At 30.6% G+C, this 13,994-nt stretch overlaps 2 protein-coding genes across 4 annotated transcripts; both read left to right on the top strand.

The window, feature by feature from the left end:
• The first annotated feature begins 1,941 nt into the window (after positions 1–1,941).
• Positions 1,942–8,640, top strand: LOC103838352 (homeobox protein HD1). Of its 2 annotated transcripts, none has more exons than XM_009114782.3 (5): positions 1,942–2,472; positions 4,585–4,705; positions 7,373–7,572; positions 7,689–7,820; positions 8,329–8,640. In XM_009114782.3, the coding sequence occupies exons 1-5, from the start codon at positions 2,179–2,181 to the stop codon at positions 8,467–8,469; spliced, it is 888 nt and encodes a 295-aa protein (XP_009113030.2). In that variant the 5' UTR covers positions 1,942–2,178; the 3' UTR covers positions 8,470–8,640. The 2 variants fall into 2 exon arrangements, with proteins under 2 accessions (XP_009113030.2, XP_009113031.2); XM_009114783.3 differs by lacking the exon at positions 8,329–8,640 and adding an exon at positions 8,065–8,182 and having other exon boundaries at positions 7,689–7,857.
• Positions 8,641–11,978: 3,338 nt separating this feature from the next.
• LOC103838351 (bifunctional dTDP-4-dehydrorhamnose 3,5-epimerase/dTDP-4-dehydrorhamnose reductase) lies at positions 11,979–13,652 on the top strand. 2 transcript variants are annotated; one of them, XM_033279476.1, is made up of 3 exons: positions 11,979–12,501; positions 12,979–13,443; positions 13,474–13,652. In XM_033279476.1, the coding sequence occupies exons 1-2, from the start codon at positions 12,064–12,066 to the stop codon at positions 13,432–13,434; spliced, it is 894 nt and encodes a 297-aa protein (XP_033135367.1). In that variant the 5' UTR covers positions 11,979–12,063; the 3' UTR covers positions 13,435–13,443; positions 13,474–13,652. The 2 variants fall into 2 exon arrangements, with proteins under 2 accessions (XP_033135367.1, XP_009113029.1); XM_009114781.3 differs by having other exon boundaries at positions 12,979–13,652.
• The last annotated feature ends 342 nt before the right edge of the window (positions 13,653–13,994 follow it).

The following is a 13,994-nucleotide window of genomic DNA, read 5'->3' as shown; positions in this document are numbered from 1 at the left end:
GATACCAAACCTACATATTAAAATTTATAATACATTAATAATTTCCTCGCTCCGCGCAGGGCGCGGGTTATCACCTAGTATTTAGTATTAGTAAAGAAACATATAATTAAATATTAAATAAATTTTTTTTATGATCACTAACTATTGTTTTGCGCCTGACCACTATTCTTTATATTTTTTTATATATAAGTTAAAATAAAATGAACCATCAATGGATATAAACATATAGTGCGTATAATTGAAAAGAAGAAAACAAAGGCTAATTTTCCTTTGGACAAGAAAACACAAGGAAACAAATGTAAATAAGAAACATTTACATTTACAAAAGAAGGAAACAAATGTTAATAAAAATTAAAAGAGGAAAGAAATGATTGTGGATTTCAAATGGAATGGTAAGAATCTAGAATCCAATAAAAACGTACCCTTTTTTCAATAAAAAAAAACGTACCATTTTTACATCACAAATTAATGCAGTTACATTTATTATTTTACTGAACCGGGTTTATTTATTGACCCGAATCGCCTGTTTAACCGGGTTTTGACGGTTCAGTTTCAATCCGGGTTTTAACTCAACCCAGACTCGGTATATTAAATGATTCACGGTTGAACCGGTCGGACCGACCGGTCCGATTTTCAAAACCTTGCAAAAAACACATCGTTTTTTTGTCTTGACAATGATTTCAGACCTAATAAGTGATTCAACAACTTGAACTTAACAATTAGTTGAAAATTAAGAAATGTAAGATAAAGAAATTATCTTCCTACCTTTAATGACAGGGATGGTAGACACACCTAATGCTCCTACACCCACTTAACAAATAACACCAAATTAATAGTACTGTTTAATAGAACAGATATAACTATATAGTTACTTAGGCATGTAGCCTTTAAACAGTAACACTCAGGTAACCCAATTCTGAATTAAGTTTGTATGTCAATGACTTCACAAGAAGGCATCCCAGATTTATATACATAGTTATTCTCTTACCAAAAAGTTTATCTTCTACACTGAGACAATATTCAAATGCTTTCCATGTTTACGTTAATAAGATATTTAGACAGAAAAACACCATCCAACAATTTTCGCATCTTTTCTTATAATTTAATTTATTTTAATTTTTAATAGGGTTCATAATTCTAATATCTTAGTCTCACAAAAAAAATTAATAGCCTTGTTATAAAATTGATACTAATTTAGATCATATTAAATAATATTATTATTAGCAGAGAATGACAAAAAATTTATAAATCAGTGAAGAATACGTATTCTTAATACATTTGAAAAAAGGGTAAAAAAATATACACATTTACTTTTTCTTAATTTTATATATATTCATGAAGTTCCAATACAATGACAAACAGATTAACATGTAGTGTGCTTTATCCTATTTATATAATGTTATTGATGTAAATAGTATTCCATCTGTTTCATAAAATATATTGTTTTGACATTTTTTTCTTGTTATACAAAGAATATCATTTTATAATTTTAATATAATTTATACTTATTTACAACTTAATATTAATTACAAACTACATTGATCTTAATTTTATGGATCTTAAATATTATTGGTTAGATACGTGTAATTAATAAAAATATAAAAGTTTTTTTATCATTTTCTTTATCTATGTGAAATGTGTCTAAAATGATATTTTTTTGTGAAAATGAGGGATTATATATCAAATTTAGGTTTGAACTGTACAAAATGTTTAAAAGAATTTTAAAAATTGGTACAAGCTAATCAGAACTAGGAACATTTTAATATGGAATGGTCGGACAAGTCCTCTCGGTCGGATCAAAATCCAAAACATTGCTGTTTTTTGCTCTTTAGAACATTGTTTAAATAATTTGGAGCTAATAGCTCTTCTGAAAATATCATGTAACGGAGAAATTATTTAAACCCACCCACTCTATAATCTATATATTCATAGTCTAAAAAAGACATGAGTTTCGGTTAGGAACGTCTTTAAAATTTTTAAAATATATATATATATGTTAATATAAATAAAAAATAAAGGGAAAGAAATCACGACAACTTTATATACGTTGATTTCTTCCGATCAGTATCTCTGTCTCTCTCTCTCTCTCTTCCGTCTGTGACTCTGTGAGCTAATCGTATACACAAAATCGGGTTCAGGAACGAGGGTTTTCAGGACAAACTAGCTCAGACCTCGATCATGAATATGGAAGAAGCTGCGTTAGGTATGATCGGAGCCACAGTAGGTGGAGGAGATGGAGACGCAGTCTTGGTAGCGGAGCAAAATAGACAGATGAAAGGAGAGATAGCGTCACATACCATGTGCGAGCAATTATTGGCTGCACATGTGGCATGTCTGAGAGTAGCGACTCCGATCGATCAGCTTCCGATCATTGAAGCTCAGCTTTCTCACTCTGAACATCTTCTCCGATCTTATGCTTCCACACCCGTTGGATTCTCGCATCATGATCGTCACGAGCTCGACAATTTCTTGGTACGTCGATTTTACTAACTGTTGTAGAAATTAATGTATTGTTTGATTAATTGTTTTATTTATTACTTTTTTTGGTCTTTGTTTTTGTTTGAAGATTGATATATGATGGACCACCAATGTTTGAAAACATGTTTCAAGAATTTTTTTAATATGCTTTTCAATGATTTAGTGGTTTACTTTTATATTATTTAAATGTGAAATTCAATATGTAGAGTTTGTTAATTTTCATGGAAATTTTTGTGTCATCATAAAATTTCTTAATGATTGGTAGTGGACTAACTATGAGTGCAGCTATAAATTAATAAATCTTGTGAAATTATATTTTAAAAACGTATTTTATTTGTTTTGTGGATTGTTTTACAAGATCTTTGTGAATTGAATCTGAATGTGTGAATCTATTCTATTAAAAGGGAATCAGTTTTGAAAAATCTACTTATAAAATGTTGTTTGGACCATTTCATTTTTAATCCAATCTATTATATACAATCAAATATTATAACCAACCCCTACTATATAGCAACCAAATAATATTCTTTAACATTTATAAATATATGTAATATCTTCTTTAATTTCAATTTTTTTTGTGACCCACTTATCTTATCTACATATAAAAATGCTTAATGGTTACCAAACGTATCTACCTATAGTATCTACAACTTATAACATCTACCATTAATGATATACCAATATCAACACTATTAAAAGCAAATTATAGCAGACATTGTTGACAATGTAAAAGGTTTTGTATTATGTTCTTATATTATTGTTGAGATTGCAATATTAAATTAGAAAAAATGTGCCAAGTAAATCTTAAATCTCATCAACTTAACAATAACTCTTATAAAATGCACAATTGTATGAGAGAGAGAGTACGCTTTAGTATTCGGGTTTCGGACCAGGTATGGAATGATTCCTTTCGGGTTCCAGACATTTAGACCAACTAGGTATTTGAATATTTTCAGTTCGGATTCAGATCGGTTCTTTTCAGGTTCGAATCAATTCACATCAATAATTTAAATAACTATAATTTTTGGGTATATGACGAGTCGGGTTATTTTGGATATTTAGGATACAAAAATACTATAAATATCTGAAACACACAAAAATATCTGAAATATAATTTTTTCGAAAACTCAAACAAATACCCAAAAATAGTCAAATACCTTAAACGGCCAAATTTTTCTACCCAAAATATAAACTAAATATTAAATAATACCCAAATTTTTATTCAAATACCCAAAAAATATAAGTAAAATTTTTATAGCTTTACTCTTTTAACTTAAAAATATCCATAATACCGAAAACATATCTTAAATACCCAGATACAAAAAAAAAATCTGGGTACTTTTGGTAGCCGATCGGTTCTCAGATAGGAATCAGACCAAACCGAAACCTGCATGTCCAAAAATATACCCAAATAGGTACTTTGTCTTGGATCTGGACACAAATTGAATTTGTATTTCAGTGTCAGTTTTGATTTGAATTTTTTAGGTTTGGATAAAATGCAAGTGTCTGATAGAAAGTTACATAAAAGTGTACATTCAAAATCTCAAATAAACTAATTAAGTTTAAATAAATTTTTTTCATCGATATATACAACTTTGTAACATAATAATGTATAACACCCAAAATACTAATTCATATCAAAATGTGTTTTATTTATAATTCAACAAACCCGCGCTTCTGAAGCGCGGATCAAAATCTAGTGATGTTATTAAAAGTTAAACTTTGTGAATTAATTATGGAAATTTATGTATCTTCACCAAATTTTCACATATATTATACACGCACGCATAGGTCTTTAGCTTTATGTGGTACGATGATTACGTGCTCAATTCATATTAGAGTAGCGACTCAATGTAAAATATCATTTTTGTAATTAAATTGAAATTGTCTATTTGAGCTTCGATTTCTCAGGTTGGTTGAATCCCGTGATTTCTACTCCATACTAAAATTTGCAACTGCATTAAAGTGGAATTGATATCTCAACTATAGTTTTGGAAGTAATTTGCATATATATATATATATGGAAATGGTTATGAATTGGATGACTGCATTAATATATATATACACATTTATGCTGGTATAAATAATAACAAAATTTGGAAACAGGCACAATATGTGATGATATTGTGTAGCTTCAAAGAACAGCTGCAACAACACGTGAGGGTTCATGCCGTCGAAGCTGTGATGGCTTGCCGTGAAATTGAGAACAACCTCCACTCTCTCACAGGTTCTTCTCCTACATTTTCTATTTATTTCTGTACAATATTAAAAAATTTATCAACTTTTGGAATTTATTTATTTGCATATGGGAAATATTAAGAATGTGAATTTAAATTTCACATTTAAATCGTAAATCTCTCTCATATATATATATATATATATATACACGTGTGACTATAACATATTATTAGAAACTATATATTCATTTCTACTAGTTTTTTTCTTAATTCAATAAGTTCTCGCCTCTCGGCCTAAACCCTTAATTTTTTTGGGGCAGGGACAAGAGCCAGTTCATTTATAATAATTAGTATTATGTTGTATAAACCATTCAGGTGATACCAAAATCAACAAGATTTAAAATTAATCCTTTGTAGAATAATATTTTTTTAACACTGGTACCACACATATATCATCGTATAATCATTAATTATGTTATATATGATGATCAACTATCTACAACATACACGATATAAATAGCTCTACGGATAATGATTCCATGAAGCTCTCTCCAAAAACACTTGGATCGACGAGTGGTTCTGCATGTATGATATCTTTGATGGACAAGTTCTATTCGCAGCAAATGACCATAACGAACGGTTCTGCCTACAATACTTTGGAACCTCTGAAATTCGAACCTTATACATAAATGTAAAAGTATTTAAACCTTAATCAGTAGTTTAAAGTGCTTCCACATACAATAATATATGGGCCATATTAAAACAAATAGTTGAGTTAGGTAACTAAAGGTTCTCGCTGATAATACCAGATATGAACAACCGGTAGACATAAAACTTATATATAATTAAAATATGTGTCGGAAGATGATCATGAAGAATTTAGCTTTCACAATTAAATAGAAGATATGATTTGTGATTAATTTTATATGATTATTCTAATATCCCTTATATATTAAAAGAGAAGCATTGTAATAAATGCATTCACATTATAATAGACACGTGGCAGTCTCACAATGATTTGATAATAAATATGCTAACGCGTTCACACTATAGTCATAAATGTGTTCACACTATGTACTTTGTGATTTTTTAATATAAAATTCACATACATAGTTCCAATAAAACTCTGTATTTTTTGGTTCGAATAAAAATAGATAACGAATCAAAAGCCAAACTATATATATATTATTTTTATTGTTTACAGATAAAATTGAGCAAAATATTCATAAATTTTGATTCGATTTGTTATCCGTTTTGATTTGAACCAAAAAATCTTGATATTTGAAACTTTACGAAACAAATCAAATACTAAAATACAATATCCAAAAAAGAAGCAAATCACTAATACCAATATTTTTAGGAACATATATCTAATTCGATATGTTATATGCATATATATACATATATGAAAAGAATTATATATATTATACTTTATATCAGTTTTACAATATAAATTTATTATATTAGGTACTAGAATTAAAAGGTTATATAATGTTTTATTTTTGTAATAAAATGTTATTATTAAATTATTTTTAAAATTTTATTTTATTTACGAATCAAATCGGATATTCTTTAAAATTCTAAAACATTTCGGATATCGGAGTCACAGAATATCTAGGTGGCTAAAGATCGAATTGACAAGAATGCTTCCAAATATCCAGATACTTGATATGTGTCCACCCCTATTTACGAATATAATTTTATTTTCTTTTGATGAAAAAATGACTAATGTCAAGGTCTTTTTTATTTTAAATAAATTTTAATTTTATCTTTCATGTATTATTCTGAACAAAAATGTCATTTAATATTAATTAACAATATCTTTATATATTTTTCAACTATTTTTATATACTTTTTACATAAACATACATGTGCACCTTGATGTGAGCATCTTATAACTAAGTATTCACCACAGCTGAAGTATCTAATTTTTTTGAAAGTTGAAATATTTTTTCTTAATGTTTCTTTCACTACCGACCAAATTGTAGTGAAATGATTTGTCTTAATAATTTTCTTTTCTTTTTCTTAAACTATTATCTGTTTAAAAACTATAATATGAAACTATTGGTTTGACATGACAACTATCTAAACTTCATAATATGAAAATAAACATATAATATTAATTTTAGGTTTTTATCCGAAAAAACCAAAAAATCAAATGTTTTAACCGAATAAACTAAAATGAATATTAATTTAAAATAATAGTTATATTTTAGAAGATTAAAAACAAAAAAACGTAAAACCTAACCAATATCCAGATTAAACAGATATATTGTCTTTTTTATTAAAAATAACGAAACTAATAATCACATTCCGCGCAAGGCGCGGGTTATTACCTAGTATACTATTATTTGCAAAGTGATTTTTCACAACAGAGCTATCACGTTAAAAGTTAAAGCGGTTAATATCGTTTATACTCTTAATAAATAAAATATATAAATTAGTCAAAAAAATATAAACGGATTCAAATTCTTTTGATTAGATAATTGATTAAAATTAATAATAATAAGAATTGTCCTAATTCTAAAAATAATAATTTAAAATAAAAAGATAATTTTTATATAAATTGTTTTGCTATCCGAAAAATATCTTTTAATAAAAAGTTTTAAAAAAAAATTAAAAAAAAAAACAGAAAACACATAACTAAATATTAATCTACTAGTTGGACTGCTGTAGCCTGTAGTAACATCTCGTTTAAACATTCTCTATTCCCGTAGGAGTGACATTAGGAGAAGGGTCCGGTGCGACGATGTCCGAAGACGAGGACGATCTTCAAATGGATTTCTCATCCGATAATTCCGGAGTTGATTTTAACGGCGGACACGACATGACAGGATTTGGTCCATTGCTTCCGACTGAATCGGAAAGATCTCTTATGGAAAGAGTCAGACAAGAACTTAAAATCGAACTCAAACAGGTAAGCTATATGTTAGGAGTCTCAATAATATACGTTTATGTTTTTTCTTTGGAATACGTTTATGTTTTTTTTTATCGAATCTTTCTAGTTAAATTTGTTATTCGTATTTGGATAAGGGTTTTAAATCGAGAATTGAAGATGTAAGAGAAGAGATAATGAGGAAAAGAAGGGCTGGAAAATTGCCTGGGGACACAACCACTTTATTGAAAAATTGGTGGCAGCAACATTGCAAGTGGCCTTACCCTACTGTGAGTACTAGACATCTTTTTATACAAACCAACAAACATTTTTTTTTTGGGTTAAAATTATAATTTCATCAACTATTTGATAAACTAATATAGTGAAATAAGTTCTTATAATTCATAAAATAACATTAAAAAAATTTGTGGACCCATGGCAAATGTCCATGTTGCCATGGGTAAGAACCGGCCTGTTTAACAGTTTTTCTTTTAATTAATCTACATAGCAGATCAATAATCCAAACCAACAAACATATATGGGTCCATTTATACCAAAAAATATATAGGTCCAATTATTTGTTTTGCATTTACGTTTACGTTTTCATGTAATGTAAACGCAAAGAAACAATCGGGCTCAACTTGGATTTACACTCAAATGCTTGCAGTGTTGTCTTTTTCATAATAAATCCTCATATGCATTAGCATAATCATACAAAACAAAATTAGAAATTGAGAACTATAATATGTAATTAACTAAAACAAAGTATATAATGTAAAATAATTGTGATTTCAACAGGAAGATGACAAAGCAAAATTGGTGGAGGAGACCGGATTACAGTTGAAGCAAATCAACAATTGGTTTATTAATCAACGAAAGAGGAATTGGCACAGCAACTCTCACTCCCTCACTTCCTTGAAGTCCAAGCGCAAACACTAATCTCTAGTTACTTAGTAGTATAATTGCCACAATATTTTCATACTAATTACATTGCTTTACCATGCATGCATGATATATGCAGCTCATGTTATTTGGTAATAACGAGGTGTGTTCATTAATATCATGTACTTATTTAGCTTATTACATCCCAACCACTACATTTTTTTAATAATATGTATATTCATAAAATCAACCCAAAATAAGACACCGGAACAGTAACATCCGGCTGATCATTAACGACCGAGAAACAGTGAAAACATAAAAAAAATTGGGCTTATCTTTAAAGCACAAGGAGAGTAAAGAGAAAAAACAGAGGAAGAGAAAAAAAATACAAGCCTAGGGGACGAGAAACCAACTCCGGTGAGACAGAACACACTAGAGAGGGGAACCACCATCCTCAACGTATCTGTCTCGCTCACAGGAGCATCGGCCGACAAATGGCAAAACCCACCATTCCAACATCATACAACCAACCTCTCTAAGCCATCCCCAAACCACCGAAGCTTGAGAGACCCCGTGATGCCGTCATCTAACATCAACAGAAGATCGCTGAAACTCAAAGCAGCAGGAACATCGCGCGCCATGGAAGAGTCAGCGCATGAAACCGAAGACGACACATCTACGCCACAGAGAATCCAGACGCTCACCTCCGCAACCACCAGCTAGAGATCTATTCCTTAGATCAAAAGCATGGCAGCCAGAAAACAAAAAGTAAAGCTCACACACGCTCACCAGGAGCAGTGGCAGAAAAGAAGAAAATAAAATATTGCGAACTCGTGAGAGAGAACACTCAAAGGCTTGATGAGTCCCCAACCACTACATGATTTGTGCTTTGAGTGCTTACTTGCTGTTATCGTAATTCATCTTCTTTCACTTTTTGCTGTGTATTCAAAAATATACTGTGGTAACCGGACTCGTTGTGGATTTTGCTTTCTTGTTTGACTGGACTATCATTTGGAAATATTTAGTCATGGTTTGATTAGTTTGAACGTATTATATCATACTTGATAATATGAACAAAATGTCACTAACAATGAATTAGTTCTTTTTTATTATTTCGCTCATCTTCTTCCTCCCCCTAGCAATGAATTAGTTTTTTTTTTTTTTTGGTAAAAACAATGAATTAGTTTAATCTTAGTTTTTAGATCTATTCGTACTTTAACTTGCAGACTCATGTGCACTCGATCATTGTTAATATTATAATATTGACTTTATAAAAGTTACCGTTACATTTTTCTTTCGGGTTCTTTTTCAAGAGTTCACATAGTTGATGAAAATTTGATGTAGTTTTTAAATATAATTATTACTAATCTTCGACATGGACTTATATTGAGATCCTTGACAATCGTTTCCTTAAGCCAAAACTGCGCAAATATTTGGTTTAAGGAAATTTGGCTACATAGGCGGTCAATTGAGTTTGTAGATCTCTATGAGATTTGTGTGAAATACTGTACTTAGAAATATATAAAAGATAACTTTTGAAGTAAAAAAGAACCTCTCGAGTTGAGGTTGAGATTTGGATCTTAGCAAAGACATTAAATGAATCCCATCACTTGTCCACTACGATTCAGACAGAAGATCCGATCTGTTTATATATAGAAAAGTATATCTAGCTCTTGAGAGAGCCCAATTGTATATACATTTCCTTAATCTCAGACTCGCATGATTGATGCTAATTAATTGTTGACAAAAGTGTTTTTCGATTAATATGAGAGTATTCCGAAATTATAAAAAGATATAGACTAATCTCTAACAAAAAATGTAACATTTGGAAAAACATTTTTTCTGAATATTTAAATGGCCGTTAAGCAATGAACATATATCTGTGTAACCATACGATTGAATTTAGTGGGATGTTTTCAAATCTAAGCTGCTTCTCAATCCATAACTCACACTATACCACCATCGCATCGTTAACTGTTGACAAAAAGTTTTAACTAATTAACTGGAACGAGAGGTTATCCTACATATTTTCAATAGAAACGTATGGTATTTAAGGGCTAGGAGGGTTTTGTACATTGAGAGTTCTATATTGATGTGTTAAATATCCCATAGATTTAGGTGTTTCATTGTCAAATCGATTACAATAAATATAGAAACTTTCAGTTATAGAAAAAGTTAACATCATATATGGCGGAGTTATCTATTATGTCGTATTAATTACATCTACCATATATGGTATTATTTTCTATAATTGGAAAGTTTTGTATAATTTCTCAAATACTACTGTAAATCAGTGGTTGCCAATTCATTGACGAATTCTATTACCTAGTTACCAATTTGTTCAAGCAAATACAAACGTTTTGAATATTTAATGTATCAGTAGGAGTAGGAGTTTTCTTACGCCATGCACATAAATAATAATTTTTAATATAATATTTTTTATTTTTAAATTAAAAATTAATATATATATGAACATATTTATTTTTATATTTTAATTTTAATAGTTTGGAAACTCCATTAGTCCAGCGGTTTGACTAAAAGTTCGTTAATGTTTTCTACATCAAAAGGTTTGAGGTTCAAAACCTAAAAAATCAAAATTATGCAGATTATAGAAACAAATGATTACAAGAGATTTTCAGTCAGGTCCAGAACGTACCATCAGACATGGATCAAAATCAAATCTAAAAAAATGTTTTAGAATACATTTTTAACAGTTAAAAGCTAGATTTTGATACGTACTTTTAGAATCAAATAAAAAAAACACCCATGCTTTTAACAGTTAAAAGTAAAATTATATTTTATACAGACTACAAAACGAGATTATTAGTTTTCACCCCCAAATATTACTTCTTCTGTTCCCGAAAGTAAGATGTTTTAGATTTTTTACTTATTCCATAAAAATAGATTTTCTATATGTTTAAGGTATTTTTTTATACTTTTAAGAAACATTAAATGAAAATATTTGAATTGATTAAATTTCATTGGTGAAAAGTGTATAATAAAGAAAAAAAATTTAAATTATAAATATTTATTAAATTTTTAATAAGCGTGAACACTTTAGAAAATCTTATTTTTGGAAACAAAGAAATATGTAAGATTAATGGACGTTTAATATTTGAAATCTAGACCTCCAATGCAGTGGAATCTCCTTTGTGTTAAATAACAATTTCTCACGTCCCACCGACCTCACAGATCTGTCTAAAATCAGGGACAACAAATACATTATTCTAAAAATAAATCAACTTCTACGAACAATAATTTTAAATTTAACACACAACCTGAAGATCTTGAAAATTATCTCTACCCCCTCATATTTACCATAAAAGTGAAACAACACCCTGATACATTTTTTCCGTCAGCACCACCTAGCCACGTGTTCAACGTGCTATACGATTCTTTTTTTTTAATTATTATTAACTTAATAAGATTCAAATTGTTGACCAAGAAAAGGATTCAAATTGGTAAATGTTTTAATCTATTGGGGTTGTAAATGTCAAAAAGAGAAAATCCAGGGCTGTAAAACTAAATATGTGAACTCCGGAACATAGGATAAAAAGAACATTAGCGAACACAAAACCATTTCAGATCCAATCTCTCTCTCTCTTTGTCCTTCTCCCCGGCAAAATCTCCGATCACCGACACAAAAAAAGAATGGGTGCTGAGGCAAACGCGTCCTTCAACTTCCTAATCTACGGTCGAACCGGCTGGATCGGCGGACTTCTCGGCAAACTCTGCGAAGCTCAGGGAATCTCCTACACTTACGGATCCGGTCGGCTTCAAGATCGTCAATCCATCGTCGCCGACATCGAAACCGTGAAGCCTACCCACGTCTTCAACGCCGCCGGAGTCACCGGGCGTCCCAACGTCGACTGGTGCGAGTCCCACAAGGTCGAGACCATCCGTACGAATGTCGCCGGGACCTTGACTCTCGCCGACATTTGCAGAGAGAAAGGACTCGTTCTGATCAACTACGCCACCGGTTGTATATTTGAATACGATTCGGGTCATCCTCTCGGGTCGGGTGTCGGATTCAAGGAGGAGGATACTCCTAACTTCACTGGGTCTTTCTACTCTAAGACCAAAGCTATGGTGAGTGTTTCTCTTTGATATTTGCAGTTTCGATCCCTTTATTTAAGAGAGTTTCCAGATTGGATCTGTTTCTTTATTTTAGCTATTTATGATCCCATTCGTGTGATTAAATAAGTTTTAAAACGTGCAGTTAGGCCCAAATGGCTTTAAGATGAAATGTAGGTGTTAGTTTTAGTTCGATGTTCCAAATGTAGATTCACATTTACATTCCCTTAACTATGTAATTACTTTAGATTTGTCTGATTCTTTATTTAGTTACTCTCTGATCCAAAAAAATGTGCTGATTCAATTCTAATAAGCGTGATTGCTTAAGTCTTAGATCTTGGATTACTTCAGATAGGATGTAGATTAGTTCAATGTTTTAGATTCGTGAGAGTTTCTTCATTTTTTATTATTCACATGTTCAGTCCCTTTATTATTCAATTACTTCAGATTAGATCTTATATCTTGAGCTAAGTTCTTGAAATGCAATAATAGGTGGAGGAGTTGCTCAAGAACTATGAAAACGTATGCACGCTAAGAGTGCGGATGCCCATCTCTTCGGATCTATCAAACCCTAGAAACTTCATCACCAAGATTGCTCGGTATGAGAAGGTGGTAGACATCCCAAACTCCATGACCATACTCGACGAGCTCCTACCCATTTCGATCGATATGGCAAAGAGGAACTTAACCGGGATCTACAACTTCACAAACCCGGGTGTCGTGAGCCACAACGAGATCTTGGAGATGTACAGAGAGTACATTGACCCGAGCTTCACTTGGAAGAACTTCACATTGGAGGAACAAGCTAAAGTGATTGTGGCTCCAAGGAGTAACAACGAGCTTGATGCCACTAAGTTGAAGACTGAGTTCCCTGAGATGTTGTCTATCAAAGAATCTCTCATCAAGTTTGTGTTTGAGCCAAACAAGAAGACTGGAGTTAAAGCTTAAGATGCTGCCAACAGTGTTCTTTGTTAAGGTAACGGTTCCTAAACACTAAAAACAATATCAAACCAAAAGAAAGTTGTTGTGTGTGTGTGTTTTTTTTTGTATTTTCTTGTTTTATTGTTCCCATGTTGTTGTATTGTTTAAATGAACCTTTTTGTTACAAATAAAAATGTATCATTTGAATTTTCCTTATCCTTTAATTTAAAAATAATTTAAATTAATCTCTGTTAATCATTCATTGGTAAGTAACCGTTATTTTTTTTGTTGATATTGTCAATTTAAAGCTTTTGTTAATCAGAGCATCACCAATAGCATTTCAAGATCAAGAACGATTGATTGATAGGATTTTTGAAACTTGAAAAAGAATTCAAGAGACTTGATTGAAGAAGCTGATACTCCCTCTGTTTCTTAAAAAATGTCATTTTAAGTTTTTTTTGTTGCATAAAAAGTGTTGTTTTAGATTTCTAATGCATTTTTTCTTACTTCCAGCTGAATATTAATTTTGAAATGCATTAATCTAATAAATAAATTTATTTATCTCAAATATTATTAGTCAATTAGAT

The sequence above is a fragment of the Brassica rapa genome, chromosome A09, assembly GCF_000309985.2.
Source record: "Brassica rapa cultivar Chiifu-401-42 chromosome A09, CAAS_Brap_v3.01, whole genome shotgun sequence".
Classification (NCBI taxonomy): domain Eukaryota; kingdom Viridiplantae; phylum Streptophyta; class Magnoliopsida; order Brassicales; family Brassicaceae; genus Brassica; species Brassica rapa.
The sequence above is the reverse complement of the archived record's forward strand: the minus strand, read 5'-3'. Positions and strand labels throughout refer to the sequence as shown.

Excerpts from the sequence above, each read along its gene's own strand:
- LOC103838352 (XM_009114782.3), top strand. The coding sequence starts at position 2,179 with ATGAATATGGAAGAAGCTGCGTTAGGTATGATCGGAGCCACAGTAGGT. Across the intron at positions 7,573-7,688 it reads TTAAAATCGAACTCAAACAG|GGTTTTAAATCGAGAATTGA; the intron begins GTAAGCTATATG and ends TATTTGGATAAG. Across the intron at positions 7,821-8,328 it reads GCAAGTGGCCTTACCCTACT|GAAGATGACAAAGCAAAATT; the intron begins GTGAGTACTAGA and ends TGATTTCAACAG.
- LOC103838351 (XM_033279476.1), top strand. The coding sequence starts at position 12,064 with ATGGGTGCTGAGGCAAACGCGTCCTTCAACTTCCTAATCTACGGTCGA. Across the intron at positions 12,502-12,978 it reads ACTCTAAGACCAAAGCTATG|GTGGAGGAGTTGCTCAAGAA; the intron begins GTGAGTGTTTCT and ends ATGCAATAATAG.